General features: G+C 45.4%; 1 protein-coding gene across 1 annotated transcript in view; it reads left to right on the top strand.

The window, feature by feature from the left end:
* Positions 1-271: 271 nt before the first annotated feature.
* Positions 272-17,709, top strand: part of LOC135036329 (oocyte zinc finger protein XlCOF6-like) — a gene marked incomplete at its 5' end in the record, with an annotated part of 114,912 nt that continues 97,474 nt past the window's right edge. The window contains one exon of the mRNA XM_063954432.1: positions 272-1,471. Within this exon, the coding sequence (XP_063810502.1) occupies positions 272-1,471 (1,200 nt within the window). The remainder of the gene's footprint in view (positions 1,472-17,709) is intronic.

Below are 17,709 nucleotides of genomic sequence, written 5' to 3'. Positions count from 1 at the left end.
CACGTCACCTCTAGTAATCCCACATGAGCGTCTGTGTCACCTCTAGTAATCCCACTTGAGCGTCCATGTCACCTCTAGTAATCCCACTTGAGCCTTCCGTGTTGATCAAGATCCAGTCTAAGCATCCTAGCTTTTTTGTTTTTTTAATAAACATAAAAGCACTGATTACAGGTAAAAAAAAAATGGCAGTTATAGAATTATATATTGTATCCTGTTACATCCTGGGTCTTGTCTGCTCATTTTATATATTAATGTATTTTATTTCCAGCAGATGGACCCACAAGCAGGAATATCTCAGAAGTACATCTAATGTTATCCCTGGATTGTGAAATAACAGATAATGACAGTAGACAGGATTCTCCAGGAGATAATCCCATTACCCCAATTATACATCAAGCTCTATCAGCTGATCCCCCTGATCCTGGGAAATGTTCTCCTGATCACTCTATTACAGCTCTGAGATTAGATACAGAGTTTCCCTGTTCTATAGATGCCAAATGTTTTACACATAATACAAACCGTATTACTCATCAGCCAGCTAAGGCAGGTGAGAGGCCATTTCCATGTTCTGAGTGTGGGAAATGTTTTACATATAAATCAGATCTTGTTAGACATCAGAGAAGTCACACTGGTGAGAAGCCATTTCCATGTTCTGAGTGTGGGAAATTTTTTACAAATAAATCAAATCTTGTTACACATCAGAGAAGTCACACTGGTGAGAAGCCATTTCCATGTTCTGAGTGTGGGAAATTTTTTACAAATAAATCAAATCTTGTTACACATCAGAGAAGTCACACAGGTGAGAAGCCGTATTCCTGTTCTGAGTGTGGGAAATTTTTTGCACAGAAATCGGATCTTTTTATACATCAGAGAAGTCACACAGGTGAGAAGCCGTATTCCTGTTCTGAGTGTGGGAAATGTTTTGCATCGAAATCATATCTTGTTACACATCAGAGAAGTCACACAGGTGAGAAGCCGTATTCCTGTTCTGAGTGTATGAAATGTTTTCCACAGAAATCAGATGTTGTTACACATCAGAGAAGTCACACTGGTGAGGAGCCATTTCCATGTTCTGAGTGTGGGAAATTTTTTACAAAAAAATCAAATCTTGTTACACATCAGAGAAGTCACACAGGTGAGAAGCCGTATTCCTGTTCTGAGTGTGGGAAATGTTTTGCATCGAAATCAAATCTTGTTACACATCAGAGAAGTCACACAGGTGAGAAGCCGTATTCCTGTTCTGAGTGTTGGAAATGTTTTAGACAGAAATCAGATCTTGTTACACATCAGAGAAGTCACACAGGTGAGAAGCCATTTTCCTGTTCTGAGTGTGGGAAATGTTTCACACAGAAATCAGCCCTTGTTAAACATCAGAGAAGTCACACAGGTGAGAAGCCGTATTCCTGTTCTGAGTGTGGGAAATGTTTTTCATCTAAATCAGCTCTTGTTACACATCAGAGAAGTCACACAGGTGAGAAGCCATTTTCATGCTGTGAGAGAAATAAATACGCTCTTGTTGAACATATTAGACATTACCCAAGCACGGAACCATTTAAATCTTCTGGAGTATAATTATCACTGTCATGCAATGTTCCTCAAGGGTCAATCCTATCTCCTATGCTTCATGCAATATACAGTCTGGTCCATATATATTGGGACATCGACACAATTCTCATATTTTGGGCTCTATACACCACCACAATGGATTTGAAATTAGACAAACAAGATGTGCTTTAACTGCAGACTTTCCGCTTTAATTTGAGGGTATATACATCAAAATCAGGTGAATGGTGTAGGAATTGAAATGGTTTTTATATGTGCCTCCCACTTTTTAAGGGACCAAAAGTAATGGTACAAACTAAACAATCCTAAATCAAATATTGTAAATCAGATCAGTGCGCTCGTCCAGTTCAACAAAAAGTACTTTACTACTTAATGTGGTCGCAGCCCGGATCAGTGTTTCGTGAATTGAGCTTTGACATATTTTCCAAGGGCGATCTGATTACCATCTCCTAGATGAAGACCTGGATACAATATCCATACTGATATGCAAATATTTATCTGGTACGCATATAAATTTTGTGTGATAACTGAATTTAATCCCACATACGGAAATATACTACGCTATATAGCGATTATTTGTGTCTCCTAGCAGCATTTAGATCCCAGTAGTAACCTGGACTAAAGAATGGGGGACTGATACGCCATGTGTCAAGCCGTAATCCGTACGCTATAATATTCTTGCGTGTGACAAAACTAGTGATGAGCGGATTCGGTTTTACTCGGTTTTACTCTGTTCTCAAAACGGCATCTTATTGGCTTACAGATGTCATGTGTTTTGTATAGCCAATAAGATTCTGTTTTGAGATCCGAGTAAAACCGAATCCGCTCATCACTAGACAAAACTGATTGAAAAATACTACACCATAGTCGCTCTCTTGTTTCTTCCTTTGATTCCAAAATCCTAAATCAAACTTTTACTTTTTAATATTTTGTTGCAAATCCTTTTGTCAGTTACAGCCTGAAGTCTGGAAGGCATAGACATCACCAGACGCTGGGTTTCATCCCTGGTGCTGCTCTGCCAGGCCTCTACTGCAACTGTCTTCAGTTCCTGCTTGTTCTTGGGGCATTTTCCCTTCAGTTTTGTCTTCATGAAGTGAAATGTATGCTCAATCGGATTCAGGTCAGGTGATTGACTTGGCCATTGCATAACATTCCACTTATTTGCCTTAAAAAACGCTTTGGTTGCTTTTGCAGTATGCTTCGGGTCATTGTCCATCTGCACTGTGAAGCGCCTTCCAATGAGTTCTGAAGCATTTGCCTGAATATGAGCAGATAATATTGCCCGAAACACTTAAGAATTCATCCTGCTGCTTTTGTCAGCAGTCACATTATCAATAAATACAAGGGAACCAGTTCCATTGGCATCCATACATGCCCACGCCATGACACTACCACCACCATGCTTTACTGATGAGCTGGTAGGTTTTGGATCATGAGCAGTTCCTTTCCTTCTCCATACTCTTTTCTTCCCATCACTCTGGTACAAGTTGATATTTGTCTCATCTGTCCATAGGATGTTGTTCCAGGACTGTAAAGGCTTTTTTAGATGTTGTTTGCAAACTCTAATCTGGTCTTCCTGTTTTATTGCTCACCAATGGTTTACATCTTGTGGTGAACCCTCTATATTCACTCTTGTGAAGTCTTCTCTTGATTGTTGACTTTGACACATATACACCTATCTCCTGGAGAGTGTTCTTGATCTGGGCAACTGTTGTGATGGGGTTCGTGCTATTTAGTACACTAGTAGTGTACTAAATAGCACGAACAGCTTGTAACGTAGAGTAGCAAGTTTAATCTTTCTATGGATAATGGAGAGAAATAAAAGCTCCTCCCTAAGTTCCTGGATGCCAAATCACTGTCCTTAGTATCTCTGTACAGTTTTTTCTATTAGAGTACTAATTAGCAGGAACAGCTTATAATGTACAACACATATTCTCACAACACAGATTCTCTAATGCCGACGATCTACAGTACTGTGTTGCTCGAACAGTTAGTTGCGTCAGAATACACTAATTTATATCTACTGTTATGTCTATACGTGCTCATTACCGCTGTGTATTTTAGATAGTGAATGAGTCACTCCTGCAGATTTATCCCGATTTGTGTGAAACCTGTGTGCACCCTTCTGTTGAATGTTTTACAATGGATTACACAGAAAAAATAATAAAGTGAATGTCACTGGAACACAAAAAAAATTGACACTTTGGGAATCGAACCCGGTACTCAGCGTGGCAGACCGGAGCCTTCATCGCTAGCCCACAGCACTGCATGGAAGATTCTCAAGTTCATGTGTAAAAGTACTGCAAAGAGCGATTCCTCCCCATTGGTGTTTGTTTATGCCGTTAGGGGAGTCGGACGCTCATTTTGTGCACTGTACATACTGTAAAGTCAATGAGCTACATTATTCCTTTCACACATTAGTTGTGTCTGCATACACAAGTGTTTTAACACGTTCATTTGCGTCTGTATAAACTATACACACGGATTTGGCATCCAGAAACTTAGGGAGGAGCTTTTATCTCTCCCCATTATACTTAATACTACGGGATTTGGACACTCGCATATCCCTAACATCAATAGACCATACTGTATCTGTAACACGTTCATTTGCATCTGTATATGCTGTACTATTTGCACCTGTACTGTATATACTGTTATATACTTTATGACATACTGTAGCATAATGTAGCGTAATGAGATGCACCAGTAAAGTAGTTCTTACGCTGTAGTTCAGTATTGTATTTTAATGGAGACCACGTGCTTGGGCATTGGTGATTTAAAAAAGCGACATCTAGTGGATGATCTTCGGTATTACACTCGAAGGTAACGCCAAACGCTCTGTGTGTCTTCCTACGACTAGGCGCGCCTCCTTGTGCCCAGGTACGCTGCGTATGCCTGATCGCGACTAACGCCTCAGCCAGCCAAGATAACGGAGGACCCGTCTGTATATTTAGTTCCTAAATAATACATCCCAAATGCTTAGGTATTTTTTCTGCTGTTTATTTTGTATCTTGTGCTTTGTGTAAATGTGAATGTCTAATACCAGTTTGCACAATCTGTATTGCTGCACGACAATATGGCGGCCATTGGAACGTGTTTTCACTTCTAGTTTGCCTAACTTGTTGCAGACACTCATCTTGATAAGGAGTGCTGAGTGTTTTCAGATACAAGATCCTGTCCATATATACCCTGTACATTGTGCATTAGAGTCACCCGGGTTACATCTGCGGTGGTTTGTTGTATGTTACATCTATATGGTGCGGATACTCCCCTGTATGATTTCATAATAAAAGCTTTTGTTTGCATCTAATTATTGCATTATAGCTTTTATTTTTATTCTATTTTATATTCCCATCTGAGTAATTACGCCATAATGTCTAATCTCGGAGTGGACAACAGAAGATGTAAAGAAACCTTTGTAAGTGTTCCATCATTGTGTTTCGTGCAAGCATACAGGTAAGTGATGGCACGGTGGTCACTGACCGTCACCTTCAGGTTGTATAATGGAAGTGGACTATCTGGGCTTATTCTAGTCTACTGCAGAAATAAAAAACTCAGCCTTTATCCTGCTTAAAAAAATGACAAAGCCCATAAATCAAGCTTGGTCGGACAAGACAGTGTCCACATTAATGGTGGCACATCATATAGGCTGAGGACCCATGCTTCTGCTATATATGGCATAACCCTCTTTGTCGAAAAAAACCTTGACGTCACCATTCACAATGTCCACCATTGCCCTTTCAGAAGGGACACAACTTTGCTTGTTCCACCTACTCCACAGAGCCCAGGACCATCTCCATGACCATGTCATGTTTATCTGGGAGGTTCATGGCCTGAGATGACCACAGAACCACCAGGTAGTTGCCAAGAAGAGAGAGGGGGAGCGCTGTCAATAGCAGCTGGTAAGAGGGGTGGTAAATCCCCTGGTGGATAAATATACAGCAAAAGAAAAGAATTACCAGCGCTGGCTGATCATGTATGATTAATAGGTACTATACATCCGAAAGGCTTAGTGAATTAAAAACCACAGTTATTCCACATGTAAAAACACACAAAAAAATAAAATAAAAATAAAATAAATAACATTGAGAAATAAATGATTAAAAATTAGAATATGCCACAATATGCCTGAGTTGATGATTTAGATGTCCACATGAACTGCTAGTGATGGACATTTCCAGTGACATTGGTCCTCTCTGAGTGTCATTAGCCGTTGATGTGGACATCTAAATCATCAACTCAGGCATATTGTGGCATATTCTAACTTTTAATTTATTTCTCAATTTTTTATTTTTTTTTAATGTGTTTTTACATGTGGAATAAATGTGTTTTTTAATTCACTAATCCTTTCGGATGTATAGTACCTATTAATCAGACATAATCAGCCAGTGCTGGTAATTCTTTTCTTTTGCAGTGGCCAAGAAGAACCCAGACTCCCCAGGAACTGGAGAGTCCAAAGATCCACCCCGCATGAGGTAAAGAAGGGACAACCACAGGGTCTGGCTCACCTATTTCCTTCCTAAAAGCTGCTCTTTACACACTTTGATACCTGTGGGATCCCACTCCAATTTCTCTTGAGAGTCCTTACCCTCACTAATCCCTTCTGAACCTACTAGTTCCTTCCTCTTCCAACCACTCCTCCTTTTTAAGCTTTTCACCACCTGCTGTGTGAGTCCCATGCAACTACTCCATTCCTTGACTCATTGGTGTAGCAACCCCCTTCTCCCACCCCCACCACACTGATACACTGCAGTTAAGCTGTGAGACTTGCTGCTAGCAGTACTCACTACTCAGCACACACACTCACATCATGATTACACAGCTGTGCCAGAGACACTGTCTCACTGACAACCAGGACGAGACACTCCCAGAAAGGCATGTATGTATGAGTACGGAGAGAGTGGGTGCAGTGGGGCTGCATAACTGACATCTGAGCCTGTCACATCAGTGAGGTGGATGGGGCATCCCATTCCCAGCTGGAACAGCACAGTATTTGTAAGAGCCGGAGCGGTGCTAGGCTACTGGCTGACAGCCTAGCATCTCGGTGCAGCGGCAGAAGTCTGTAAATGATGGGAAATAACATCTGGCCCATGGCTACTGTGAGGAAATGAGAGGTCTGTTACAATATAGCTATGCCTCATTTCTCTGACGTCCTAGTGGATGCTGGGAACTCCGAAAGGACCATGGGGAATAGCGGCTCCGCAGGAGACTCGGCACAACTAAAGAAAGCTTTTAGACTACCTGGTGTGCACTGGCTCCACACTATGACCCTCCTCCAAGCCTCAGTTAGATTTTTGTGCCCGGCCGAGCTGGATGCACACTAGGGGCTCTCCTGAGCTCCTAGAAAAGAAAGTATATTTTAGGTTTTTTATTTTACAGTAAGACCTGCTGGCAGCAGGCTCACTGCAACGAGGGACTAAGGGGAGAAGAAGCGAACCTACCTGCTTGCAGCTAGCTTGGGCTTCTTAGGCTACTGGACACCATTAGCTCCACAGGGATCGACCGCAGGACCCATCCTTGATGTTCGGTCCCGAGGCCGCGCCGCCGTCCCCCTTACAGAAGCCAGAAGAGGTCCGGAAAATCGGCGGCAGAAGACTTCAGTCTTCACCAAGGTAGCGCACAGCACTGCAGCTGTGCGCCATTGCTCCTCATGCACACCTCACACTCCGGTCACTGGTGGGTGCAGGGCGCTGGGGGGGGCACCCTGAGCAGCAATAAAAACACGCTGTCGTTTGGACTCTCCACGGCACCGAGGGTCTTTACCAAGGTAATGGCAGAAATGATGATACTCCTTCGAAAAAAGGGAGTTTTAACTATCCCGTACTTGGACGATCTCCTTATAAAGGCGAGGTCCAAGGAGCAGTTGTTGGTCGGGGTAGCACTATCTCGGGAAGTGCTACAACAGCACGGATGGATTCTAAACATTCCAAAGTCACAGCTGGTTCCTACCACAAGCCTACTGTTCCTGGGGATGGTTCTGGACACAGAACAGAAAAAAGTGTTTCTCCCGATGGAGAAGGCCGAGGAGCTGTCATCTCTAGTCAGAGACCTCCTGAAACCAAAACAGGTATCGGTGCATCACTGCACACGAGTCCTGGGAAAAATGGTAGCTTCCTACGAAGCAATTCCATTCGGCAGGTTTCATGCAAGAATTTATCAGTGGCACCTCTTGGACAAGTGGTCAGGATCGCATCTTCAGATGCATCGGCTGATAACCCTGTCTCCAAGGACCAGGGTATCTCTGTTGTGGTGGCTGCAGACGGCTCATTTTCTAGAGGGCTGCAGATTTGGCATACAGGACTGGGTCCTGGTGACCACGGATGCCAGCCTTCGAGGCTGGGGGGCAGTCACACAGGGAAGAAATTTCCAAGGACTTTGGTCAAGTCAGGAGTCGTCCCTACACATAAATATTCTGGAACTGAGGGCCATTTACAATGCCCTAAGTCAGGCAAGGCCCCTGCTTCAAACCCAGCCAGTTCTGATCCAATCAGACAACATCACGGCAGTCGCCCATGTAAATAGTTATAGTTATTGCCTAACTAAAGGGTTATTGTTATGAGCCATCTGTTGAGAGGCTCAGTTATGTTTCATACTGTTAACTGGGTATAGTATCACGAGTTATACGGTGTGATTGGTGTGGCTGGTATGAGTCTTACCCGGGATTCAAAATCCTTCCTTATTGTGTCAGCTCTTCCGGGCACAGTATCCTAACTGAGGCTTGGAGGAGGGTCATAGTGGGAGGAGCCAGTGCACACCAGGTAGTCTAAAAGCTTTCTTTTAGTTGTGCCCGTTCTCCTGCGGAGCCCCTATTCCCCATGGTCCTTTCGGAGTTCCCAGCATCCACTACGGACTACAAGAAAAAGATTTACCGGTGAGTAAAATCTTATTTTCTTATGTCAGATATGTACTTTTTATCCCTATACATTCAATTCATCTGTTTCCTCATTCTCCATAACATGTCCATTACTGCTCACCCAATATTGTTTAAATCAACCTTAATATTGTTAATATATGCAATTGTGTTACGTTATCTGTTACCCTTTAGATAATGTATTCAAGTTAGACCTAGTTTTCTATTGTTTACTACCACCACAGTGGACACTCAAAGGGTGAGTCATATAAGGTACCATTGTCCCTTTTTGTTTACTCCCTATTGTCCAACAGTGAGCTGACCAGACATGGTTGCTCTCTGGCTGATGTAATCACCTTGATTAGAATATGTATTGTATTCCAATGCTGTAAGATCCTTAGACAAAGAAGTCACACACACCCCATGTAATATGAAGCTTCTGGGGGTATAAGTAGAGCTAACCAGAGAGCTGAAAGAGATTCTATGCTCCTTGACTAAGAAGTGATGTTCTGGCAGGAGTTTGTGGTGGGAATTGTCATGTGGAATTGGATTACAGAGGTGTACTGAGCTGTTTATAGCCTATACTGTTCAATAAACCACTGTTGGTTTTTCATTTACCACTGTGCCTGAGTGATTTGGAACCCAGTATCTTCACAGCTTCTATCGATGGCGGGTAACTTCCTGGCTCTCTGCCTTTGATGGTAAAACTAGTTATCATCAGGTATAAACCATCAATGATTCCTGATCATCAATAGTTGATGGCCAATCCTAGACCAGACCCTGAGAGACCACAGCCACCACCAGATCCACAATGTGTACCTAGAAGCTTCCACATCTGGCACTTTGTTACCCACCATCAGATCTACCTTCTCCTAGAGAGCCACCTTCACAGCTTTCCACATCTAAGCTGGAACTCTGCAGGTTTCCTTCACCACCAGCTTGGATCTCCTTTGCATCAGCATCCTGGCCAGCCTCAGACAGGTCCATGGAATCAGCATTATGATAACTTTTGACTCTCTATTTGCTGCAGCTGCTGTATAGTTCCTGTGATTTCCTCCAGCTCATTAACCAGCTGCACCAGCTCCTCATTTCATGTAACTCTCCCAGCTGCTGTAACAGTTTTTTCTCTGATGTCCTAGTGGATGCTGGGGACTCCGTAAGGACCATGGGGAATAGACAGGCTCCGCAGGAGACTGGGCACTCTAAAGAAAGATTTAGGACTACCTGGTGTGCACTGGCTCCTCCCCCTATGGCCCTCCTCCAAGCCTCAGTTAGATTTCTGTGCCTGGCTGAGCTGGATGCACACTAGGGGCTCTCCTGAGCTCCTAGAAAGAAAGTATATTTTAGGTTTTTTATTTTCAGTGAGACCTGCTGGCAACAGGCTCACTGCACCGAGGGACTAAGGGGAGAAGAAGCGAACCTACCTAAGTGGTGGTAGCTTGGGCTTCTTAGGCTACTAGACACCATTAGCTCCAGAGGGATCGCACACAGGACCCGACCTCGTCGTCCGTTCCCGGAGCTGCGCCGCCGTCCCCCTTACAGAGCCAGAAGCAAGAAGGTCCGGGAAAGCGGCGGCTGAAGACTTCTGTCTTCTCCAAGGTAGCGCACAGCACTGCAGCTGTGCGCCATTGCTCCTCATGCACACCACACACTGTGGTCACTGATGGGTGCAGGGTGCTGGGGGGGGGGCGCCCTGAGCAGCAATATTAACACCTTGGCTGGCAAACTGACACCATATATAGCCCCAGGGGCTATATAGGGGTTTATTAACCCCTGACAGAACTTTTACAATAGCGGGAGAAAGCCCGCCGAAAAAGGGGCGGAGCCATCTCCCTCAGCACACTGGCGCCATTTTCCCTCACAGCTCCGCTGGAAGGAAGCTCCCTGGCTCTCCCCTGCAGTCCTGCACTACAGAAAAGGGTAAAAAAAAGAGAGGGAGGGCACAAATTAGGCGCAGTATAAATATATTATGCAGCTATAAGGGGAAAACACGTTTTATAGGTGATATCCCTGTGATATATAGCGCTCTGGTGTGTGCTGGCATACTCTCCCTCTGTCTCCCCAAAGGGCTTTGTGGGGTCCTGTCCTCTGTAAGAGCATTCCCTGTGTGTCTGCTGTGTGTCAGTACTGCTGGGTCGACATGTATGAGGAGGACAATGATGTGGAGGCGGAGCAAATGCCTGTGAATGTGATGTCACCCCCTGCGGGGTCGACACCTGTGTGGTTGGACTTATGGAAGGAATTATGTGAAAGTGTCAACTCCTTACACAAAAGGTTTGACGACATAGAACAGCCGGCTACTCAGCTTGTGCCTGTTCCAGCGTCTCAAATGTCATCAGGGGCTTCAAAATGCCCGCTACCTCAGGTGACAGATTCAGACGTCGACACGGATACCAACTCCAGTGTCGACGACGATGAGACTAGTGTAACTTCCAATAGGACCACCCGTTACATGATTGAGGCAATGAAAAATGTTTTACACATTTCTGATAATACCCCAGGTACCACAAAAAAGGGTATTATGTTTGGTGAGAAAAAGCTACCTGTAGTTTTTCCTGCATCTGAGGAATTAAATGAGGTGTGTGAGGAAGCGTAGACTTCCCCCGATAAGAAATTGATAATTTCTAAATGGTTATTGGCAGCGTACCCTTTCCCGCCAGAGGATAGGTCACGTTGGGAAACACCTCCTAGGGTAGATAAGGCGCTGACACGCTTATCAAAGAAGGTGGCACTACCGTCTCCGGATACGGCCGCCCTGAAGGAGCCTGCTGATAGGAAGCAGGAAACTACCCTAAAAGCTATCTACACACACACAGGCATTATATTGCGACCAGCGATTGCATCAGCTTGGATGTGCAGTGCTGCTGCCGCGTGGTCAGATTCCCTGTCGGATAATATTGATACCATGGATAGGGACAATATTTTGCTGACGATTGAGCATATAAAAGATGCAGTCTTATACATGCGTGATGCACAGATGGATATTTGCCGGCTGGCATCAAAAATAAGCGCTATGTCCATTGCCGCCAGAAGGGGGTTATGGACTCGGCAATGGTCTGGCGATGCCGACTCGAAACGGCACATGGAAGTTTTGCCCTATGAGGGGGTGGAACTGTTTGGGGAGGGTCTTTCGGACCTCGTGTCCACAGCTACTGCTGGGAAATCGACCTTTTTGCCACAGGCTACCCCACAGCAAAAGAAATCACCGTATTATCAGGTACAGTCCTTTCGGCCCCAGAATAGCAAGAGGGCTAGAGGCTCATCCTTTCTGCCGAGAGGCAAAGGTAGAGGAAAAAATCTGCAACACACAGCTAGTTCCCAAGAGCAGAAGTCCTCCCCCGCGTCCGGTAAGTCCACAGCATGACACTGGGGCTGCTCAGGCGGACCCGGGTACGGTGGGGGCCCGTCTCAGGAATTTCAGCGCTCAGTGGGATCTCTCACAAGTGGATCCCTGGGTTTTTCAAGTAATATCTCAGGGGTACAGGCTGGAATTCGAGACAACTCCCCCCCGCCGTTTCCTAAAATCTGCCTTACCGGTAACTCCCTCTGCCAGGGAGGCGGTGTTGGTGGCTATTCAAAAAGTGTATTCACAGCAAGTGATTGTCAAGGTACCCCTCCTCAAGCAAGGAAAGGGTTACTATTCCACAATGTTTGTGGTACCGAAACCGGATGGTAACACTTATATCAAAAGGTTCACGTTCAAGATGGAATCGCTCAGGGCGGTTATTGCGAGCCTGGACGAGGGGGATTACATGGTCTCCCTGGACATCAAGGATGCGTACCTGCATGTCCCCATTTACCCTCCTCACCAGGAGTACCTCAGATTTGTGGTACAGGACTGTCACTATCAGTTCCATACGCTGCCGTTTGGGTTGTCCACGTCACCGAGGGTCTTTACCAAGGTAATGGCCGAAATGATGATACTCCTTCGCAAGAAAGGAGTTTTAATTATCCCGTACTTGGACGATCTCCTGATAAAGGCGAGGTCCAAGGAACAGTTGGTAGTGGGAGTAGCACTTTCTCGGGAAGTGCTACAACAGCACGGCTGGATTCTCAATATTCCAAAGTCACAGCTGGTCCCGACGACACGTCTTCTGTTCCTGGGAATGATTCTGGACACAGACCAGAAAAGAGTGTTTCTTCCAGTGGAAAAAGCCGAGGAGTTGTCATCTCTAGTCAGAGACCTCCTAAAACCGGGACAGGTGTTAGTACATCAATGCATACGAGTCCTGGGAAAAATGGTGGCTTCGTACGAGGCAATTCCATTTGGAATGGTTCCACGCAAGGACTTTCCAGTGGGACCTGTTGGACAAATGGTCCGGGTCCCATCTCCAGATGCAACAGCGGATAACCCTGTCGGCAAGAACCAGGGTGTCGCTGCTGTGGTGGCTGCAGAGGGATCATCTACTAGAGGGCCGCAGATTCGGAATACAGGACTGGGTCCTGGTGACCACGGATGCCAGCCTTCAGGGCTGGGGTGCAGTCACACAGGTAAGAAATTTCCAAGGACTGTGGTCAAATCAGGAGATTTCGCTTCACATAAATATTCTGGAGCTAAGGGCCATTTACAATGCCCTAAGCCAAGCAAGACCACTGCTTCAGAACCAGCCGGTGCTGATCCAATCAGACAACATCATGGCGGTCGCCCATGTAAACAGACAGGGCGGCACAAGAAGCAGGAGGGCAATGGCAGAAGTCACAAGGATTCTCCGATGGGCAGAGAATCATGTGTTAGCACTGACAGCAGTGTTCATTCCGGGAGTGGACAACTGGGAAGCAGAGTTCCTCAGCAGGCACGACCTCCACCCGGGAGAATGGGGACTTCATCCAGAAGTCTTCCAAATGCTGGTACACCGCTGGGAAAGACTACAGGTGGACGTTATGGCGTCCCGCCTCAACAAAAAGCTAAAAAGATATTGCGCCAGGTCAAGGGACCCTCAGGCGATCGCTGTGGACGCTCAAGTGACACCGTGGGTGTACCAGTCGGTTTATGTGTTTCCTCCTCTGCCTCTCGTACCCAAGGTACTGAGAATAATAAGAAGGCGAGGAGTGAAAACTATTCTCGTGGTTCCGGATTGGCCAAGAAGAGCTTGGAACCCGAAACTTCAAGAGATGCTTGCAGAGGACCCTTGGCCTCTGCCGCTCAGACAAGACCTGCTGCAGCAGGGACCCTGTCTGTTCCAAGACATTACCGCGGCTACGTTTGACGGCATGGCGGTTGAACGCCGGATCCTAAAGGAAAAAGGCATTCCAGAGGAAGTCATCCCTACCCTGATCAAGGCCAGGAAGGATGTCACCGCAAAACATTATCACCGCATTTGGCGGAAATATGTTGCTTGGTGTGAGGCCAAGAAGGCCCCAACGGAGGATTTTCAACTGGGTCGATTCCTGCATTTCCTGCAAGCAGCTGTGACATTGGGCCTCAAATTGGGGTTCATTAAGGTCCAGATCTCTGCTCTGTCGATTTTCTTTAAGAAAGAACTGGCTTCACTGCCTGAAGTACAGACATTTGTTAAGGGAGTTCTGCATATTCAGCCTCCTTTTGTGCCCCCAGTGGCACCTTGGGATCTCAATGTGGTTTTGGAGTTCCTAAAATCGCATTGGTTTGAGCCACTTAAGACTGTGGATTTGAAATATCTCACGTGGAAAGTGGTTATGCTGTTGGCTCTGGCTTCGGCCAGGCGTGTGTCAGAATTGGCGGCTTTGTCCTGTAAAAGCCCTTATCTGATTTTCCATATGGATAGGGCAGAATTGAGGACTTGTCCTCAGTTCCTCCCGAAGGTGGTATCAGCTTTTCACTTGAACCAACCTATTGTGGTGCCTGCGGCTACTAGGGACTTGGAGGGTTCCAAGTTACTGGACGTAGTCGGGGCCCTGAAAATGTATGTTTTCAGGATGGCTGGAGTCTGGAAAACTGACTCGCTGTTTATTCTATATGCACCCAACAAGCTGGGTGCACCTGCTTCTAAGCAAACTATCACGCGCTGGATTTGTAGCACTATTCAGCTGGCGCATTCTTCGGTGGGACTACCGCAGCCTAAATCTGTAAAAGCCCATTCCACAAGGAAGGTGGGCTCATCTTGGGCGGCTGCCCGAGGGGTCTCGGCTTTACAACTTTGCCGAGCTGCTACTTGGTCAGGGGCAAACACGTTTGCAAAATTCTACAAATTTGATACCCTGGCTGAGGAGGACCTGGAGTTCTCTCATTCGGTGCTGCAGAGTCATCCACACTCTCCCGCCCGTTTGGGAGCTTTGGTATAATCCCCATGGTCCTTACAGAGTCCCCAGCATCCACTAGGACGTCAGAGAAAATAAGAATTTACTCACCGGTAATTCTATTTCTCGTAGTCCGTAGTGGATGCTGGGCGCCCATCCCAAGTGCGGATTGTCTGCAATACTTGTACATAGTTATTGTTACAAAAATCGGGTTGTTATTGCGAGCCATCTATTCAAAGGCTCCTCTGTTAGCATGCTGTTAACCGGGGTTCCTATCACGTGTTATATGGTGTGATTGGTGTGGCTGGTATGAGTCTTACCCGGGATTCAAAATCCTTCCTTATTGTGTCAGCTCTTCCGGCACAGTGTCCTAACTGAGGCTTGGAGGAGGGTCATAGGGGGAGGAGCCAGTGCACACCGGGTAGTCCTAAATCTTTCTTTAGATGTGCCCAGTCTCCTGCGGAGCCCATCTATTCCCAATGTTCCTTACGGAGTCCCCAGCATCCACTACGGACTACGAGAAATAGAATTACCGGTGAGTAAATTCTTATTTTCTCCTGCAGGGTCCACAGGTTATCCACAGGATAACATTGGGATATGATGATGCGACAGTGGATTTGCACCAAATGGTCAAAGCTTTTGGCCTCCCAGAATGCAGTGGGCCCGTCCATATATCCCCACCTCCTGGCTCAGGCAAATCAGTTTTTTGTTTGGTGTGGCAGGAGCCAGTCCATGGTCAAGAGGGCTTCTGGTTTTTAGCAGCTATAAGCTTTCTTATTTTATTTTTATAGTCTTTTTCTTGAGTGATCTTTCTAAAAAGCGTCTTACACCTACCTTAGAAAGAGTAGCTCCAACAATGCCCCGCCGAGTCATGACAACGCTTACCCACATGTACAGTGCTGTTTTGGCGGGAGTCTGCATCGGATATACTAGCAAGTCCAGCAGAATTTACCTGGCTGTGACCGGAGCATGGGGAGAAGGTAAGGCATCGGTTCTGCTTAGAGGGGGAACACGGACACAGCCGCACTGTTTTGGAGACTACCAGTCACTGACGCAGCTGCCACCTAGGGTGCACCGTGCTAGGCCTTCAGGATCATAGGCTCCAGAGGTAGCATAAGGCCACCATACCTGGGATTGATGTCAGCTGTGGGGAGACAGACGCTCCCCTGCTCACCCCTCCCATGAACCATTTTCCGGCTTCCATCTGAGACACTGTGTATCTAAAAGGACCCAGTCGCAGCATAGGCGGCTGTGTGACTGGTGCGGCTTTGTTCACTTGGGCGTCTGTGTTCACTGTAGGTTCACGGGGCGAGTGTGTACACTATTAGTGTCTGGATCCACTCAGCGTTCGCTAACGTATTGATCGGTCCTGGAAGCGAGGTGAGTCTCGTCGTATCCCACTCTACTGAGCCGGGTAATACAGCACTAAGAATCTAACTACCTTTTGAGTATGAATAGTTGGATATGTGCCTACTGCATACGAGTCTAATAATTATTACTGTTGTTTCTTTTGCTATATGTCTGAATATGGCTAAACTCCTATATAAGGTAATAGTCCCATAGTTACATAATTAGTGAGGTTGAAAAGAGGCAAAATGCCCATCGGGTTCAACCTGTATTCTGTGATCATATGATCATATTATAATGTACCTGCTGATGTAATGGTTTCGTACCAATTGACAACAATGACTCTTACCACTCCCAGTTTAATGTCACTGTGGTAAATGCTATAACCCTGGATTCCCTTTCCAGTTAGAAATTTGTCTAATCGGTTTTTAAATGCATTTACAGAGTCTGCCATTACTATCTTCTCCGGCAGGGAGATTCACATTTTTATTGCCCTTACCGTGAAGAACCCTTCCCTACGCTGTATACGGAAGCCTTTCCTCGTACTCCAGTGTCTCTAACCCTTTAATCAGTTTAGTAGCCCGCCTTTGAACCCTTTCTAGTTCTCCTAAATATTTTTTATAATATGGTGCCCAAAATTGAACACAATATGCCAGATACAGACGTACCAATGATTTGTACAGTGGCAGGATTACATCCTCGTCCTTGGTCTCAATGCCCCGTTTTATGCATGCGAGCACTTTACTTGCCTTTTTTGCAGCATTTTGACATTGTGTACTGATAAGCCTATTATCCATGAGCACCCCAAAATCTTTTTCCACCACAGTTACCCCTATAATTTCCCCATTTAGAGTGTACGCTGCTTGTGTGGTTTTTGTCCCAAAATGCATAAGTTTGCATTTTTCTATATTGAACCTCATTCCCCATTTAGACACCCAGGCTTCAAGTTTAAATAAGTCATTTTGTAGAGACTCCACATCGCTATCTGAATTACCTTACACAGCTTAGTATCATCCACAAAGATTGACACTGTGTTTTCCAAGCGTATTCCTAGATCGTTGATAAATATATTGAACAGTTGCGCGCCAAGTACGGACCCTTGTGGTATTCCACTAACTACTGGTGCCCAGCTGGAGAACATCCTGTTGACCATTTCTCTTTGTACTCTATTATCCAGCCAATTACCTATCCATGTACAAATAGTATATCCTAGACCAAGTTCCCTTAATTCGATGATCAGTCTCCTGTGAGGCAGTGTATCGAAGGCTTTTGCAAAATCTAAATACACCACATTCACTGCTTTTCCCTGATCAAGATTCTCGCTCACTTCCTCGTAGAAGCTAATTAAGTTAGTTTGACATGATCTGTCCCTTACAAACCCATGCTGACTTTTGCTAATAATCTTATTAACCTGCAGATAATCCTCTATGCTATCCCTCAAGAAACCTTCCAATATTTTGCCCACTATAGAGTTAAGCTAACTTGGCTATAGTTACAAGGATTATTTTTAGTTTCCTTTTTTAATAATGGCACTACCTCCGCTATGCACCAATCCTTAGGTACCTTGCCTGATCTGTTTGAACTGTGGATTATCAAGTATAGGGGTTTTGCTAGCTATGACCTAAGCTCCGTAATAACCCTCAGATGAAAACCATCTGGCCCTGGTGATTTATTAATCTTTATTTTGCTTAGTCTCTCCAGGACAACAAGTATTCAGCCAAGAGTCATTACCA

The sequence above is a fragment of the Pseudophryne corroboree genome, unplaced genomic scaffold (assembly GCF_028390025.1).
Source record: "Pseudophryne corroboree isolate aPseCor3 unplaced genomic scaffold, aPseCor3.hap2 scaffold_641, whole genome shotgun sequence".
NCBI classification, from domain to species: domain Eukaryota; kingdom Metazoa; phylum Chordata; class Amphibia; order Anura; family Myobatrachidae; genus Pseudophryne; species Pseudophryne corroboree.
This window is presented reverse-complemented; position numbering and strand designations above follow the sequence as displayed.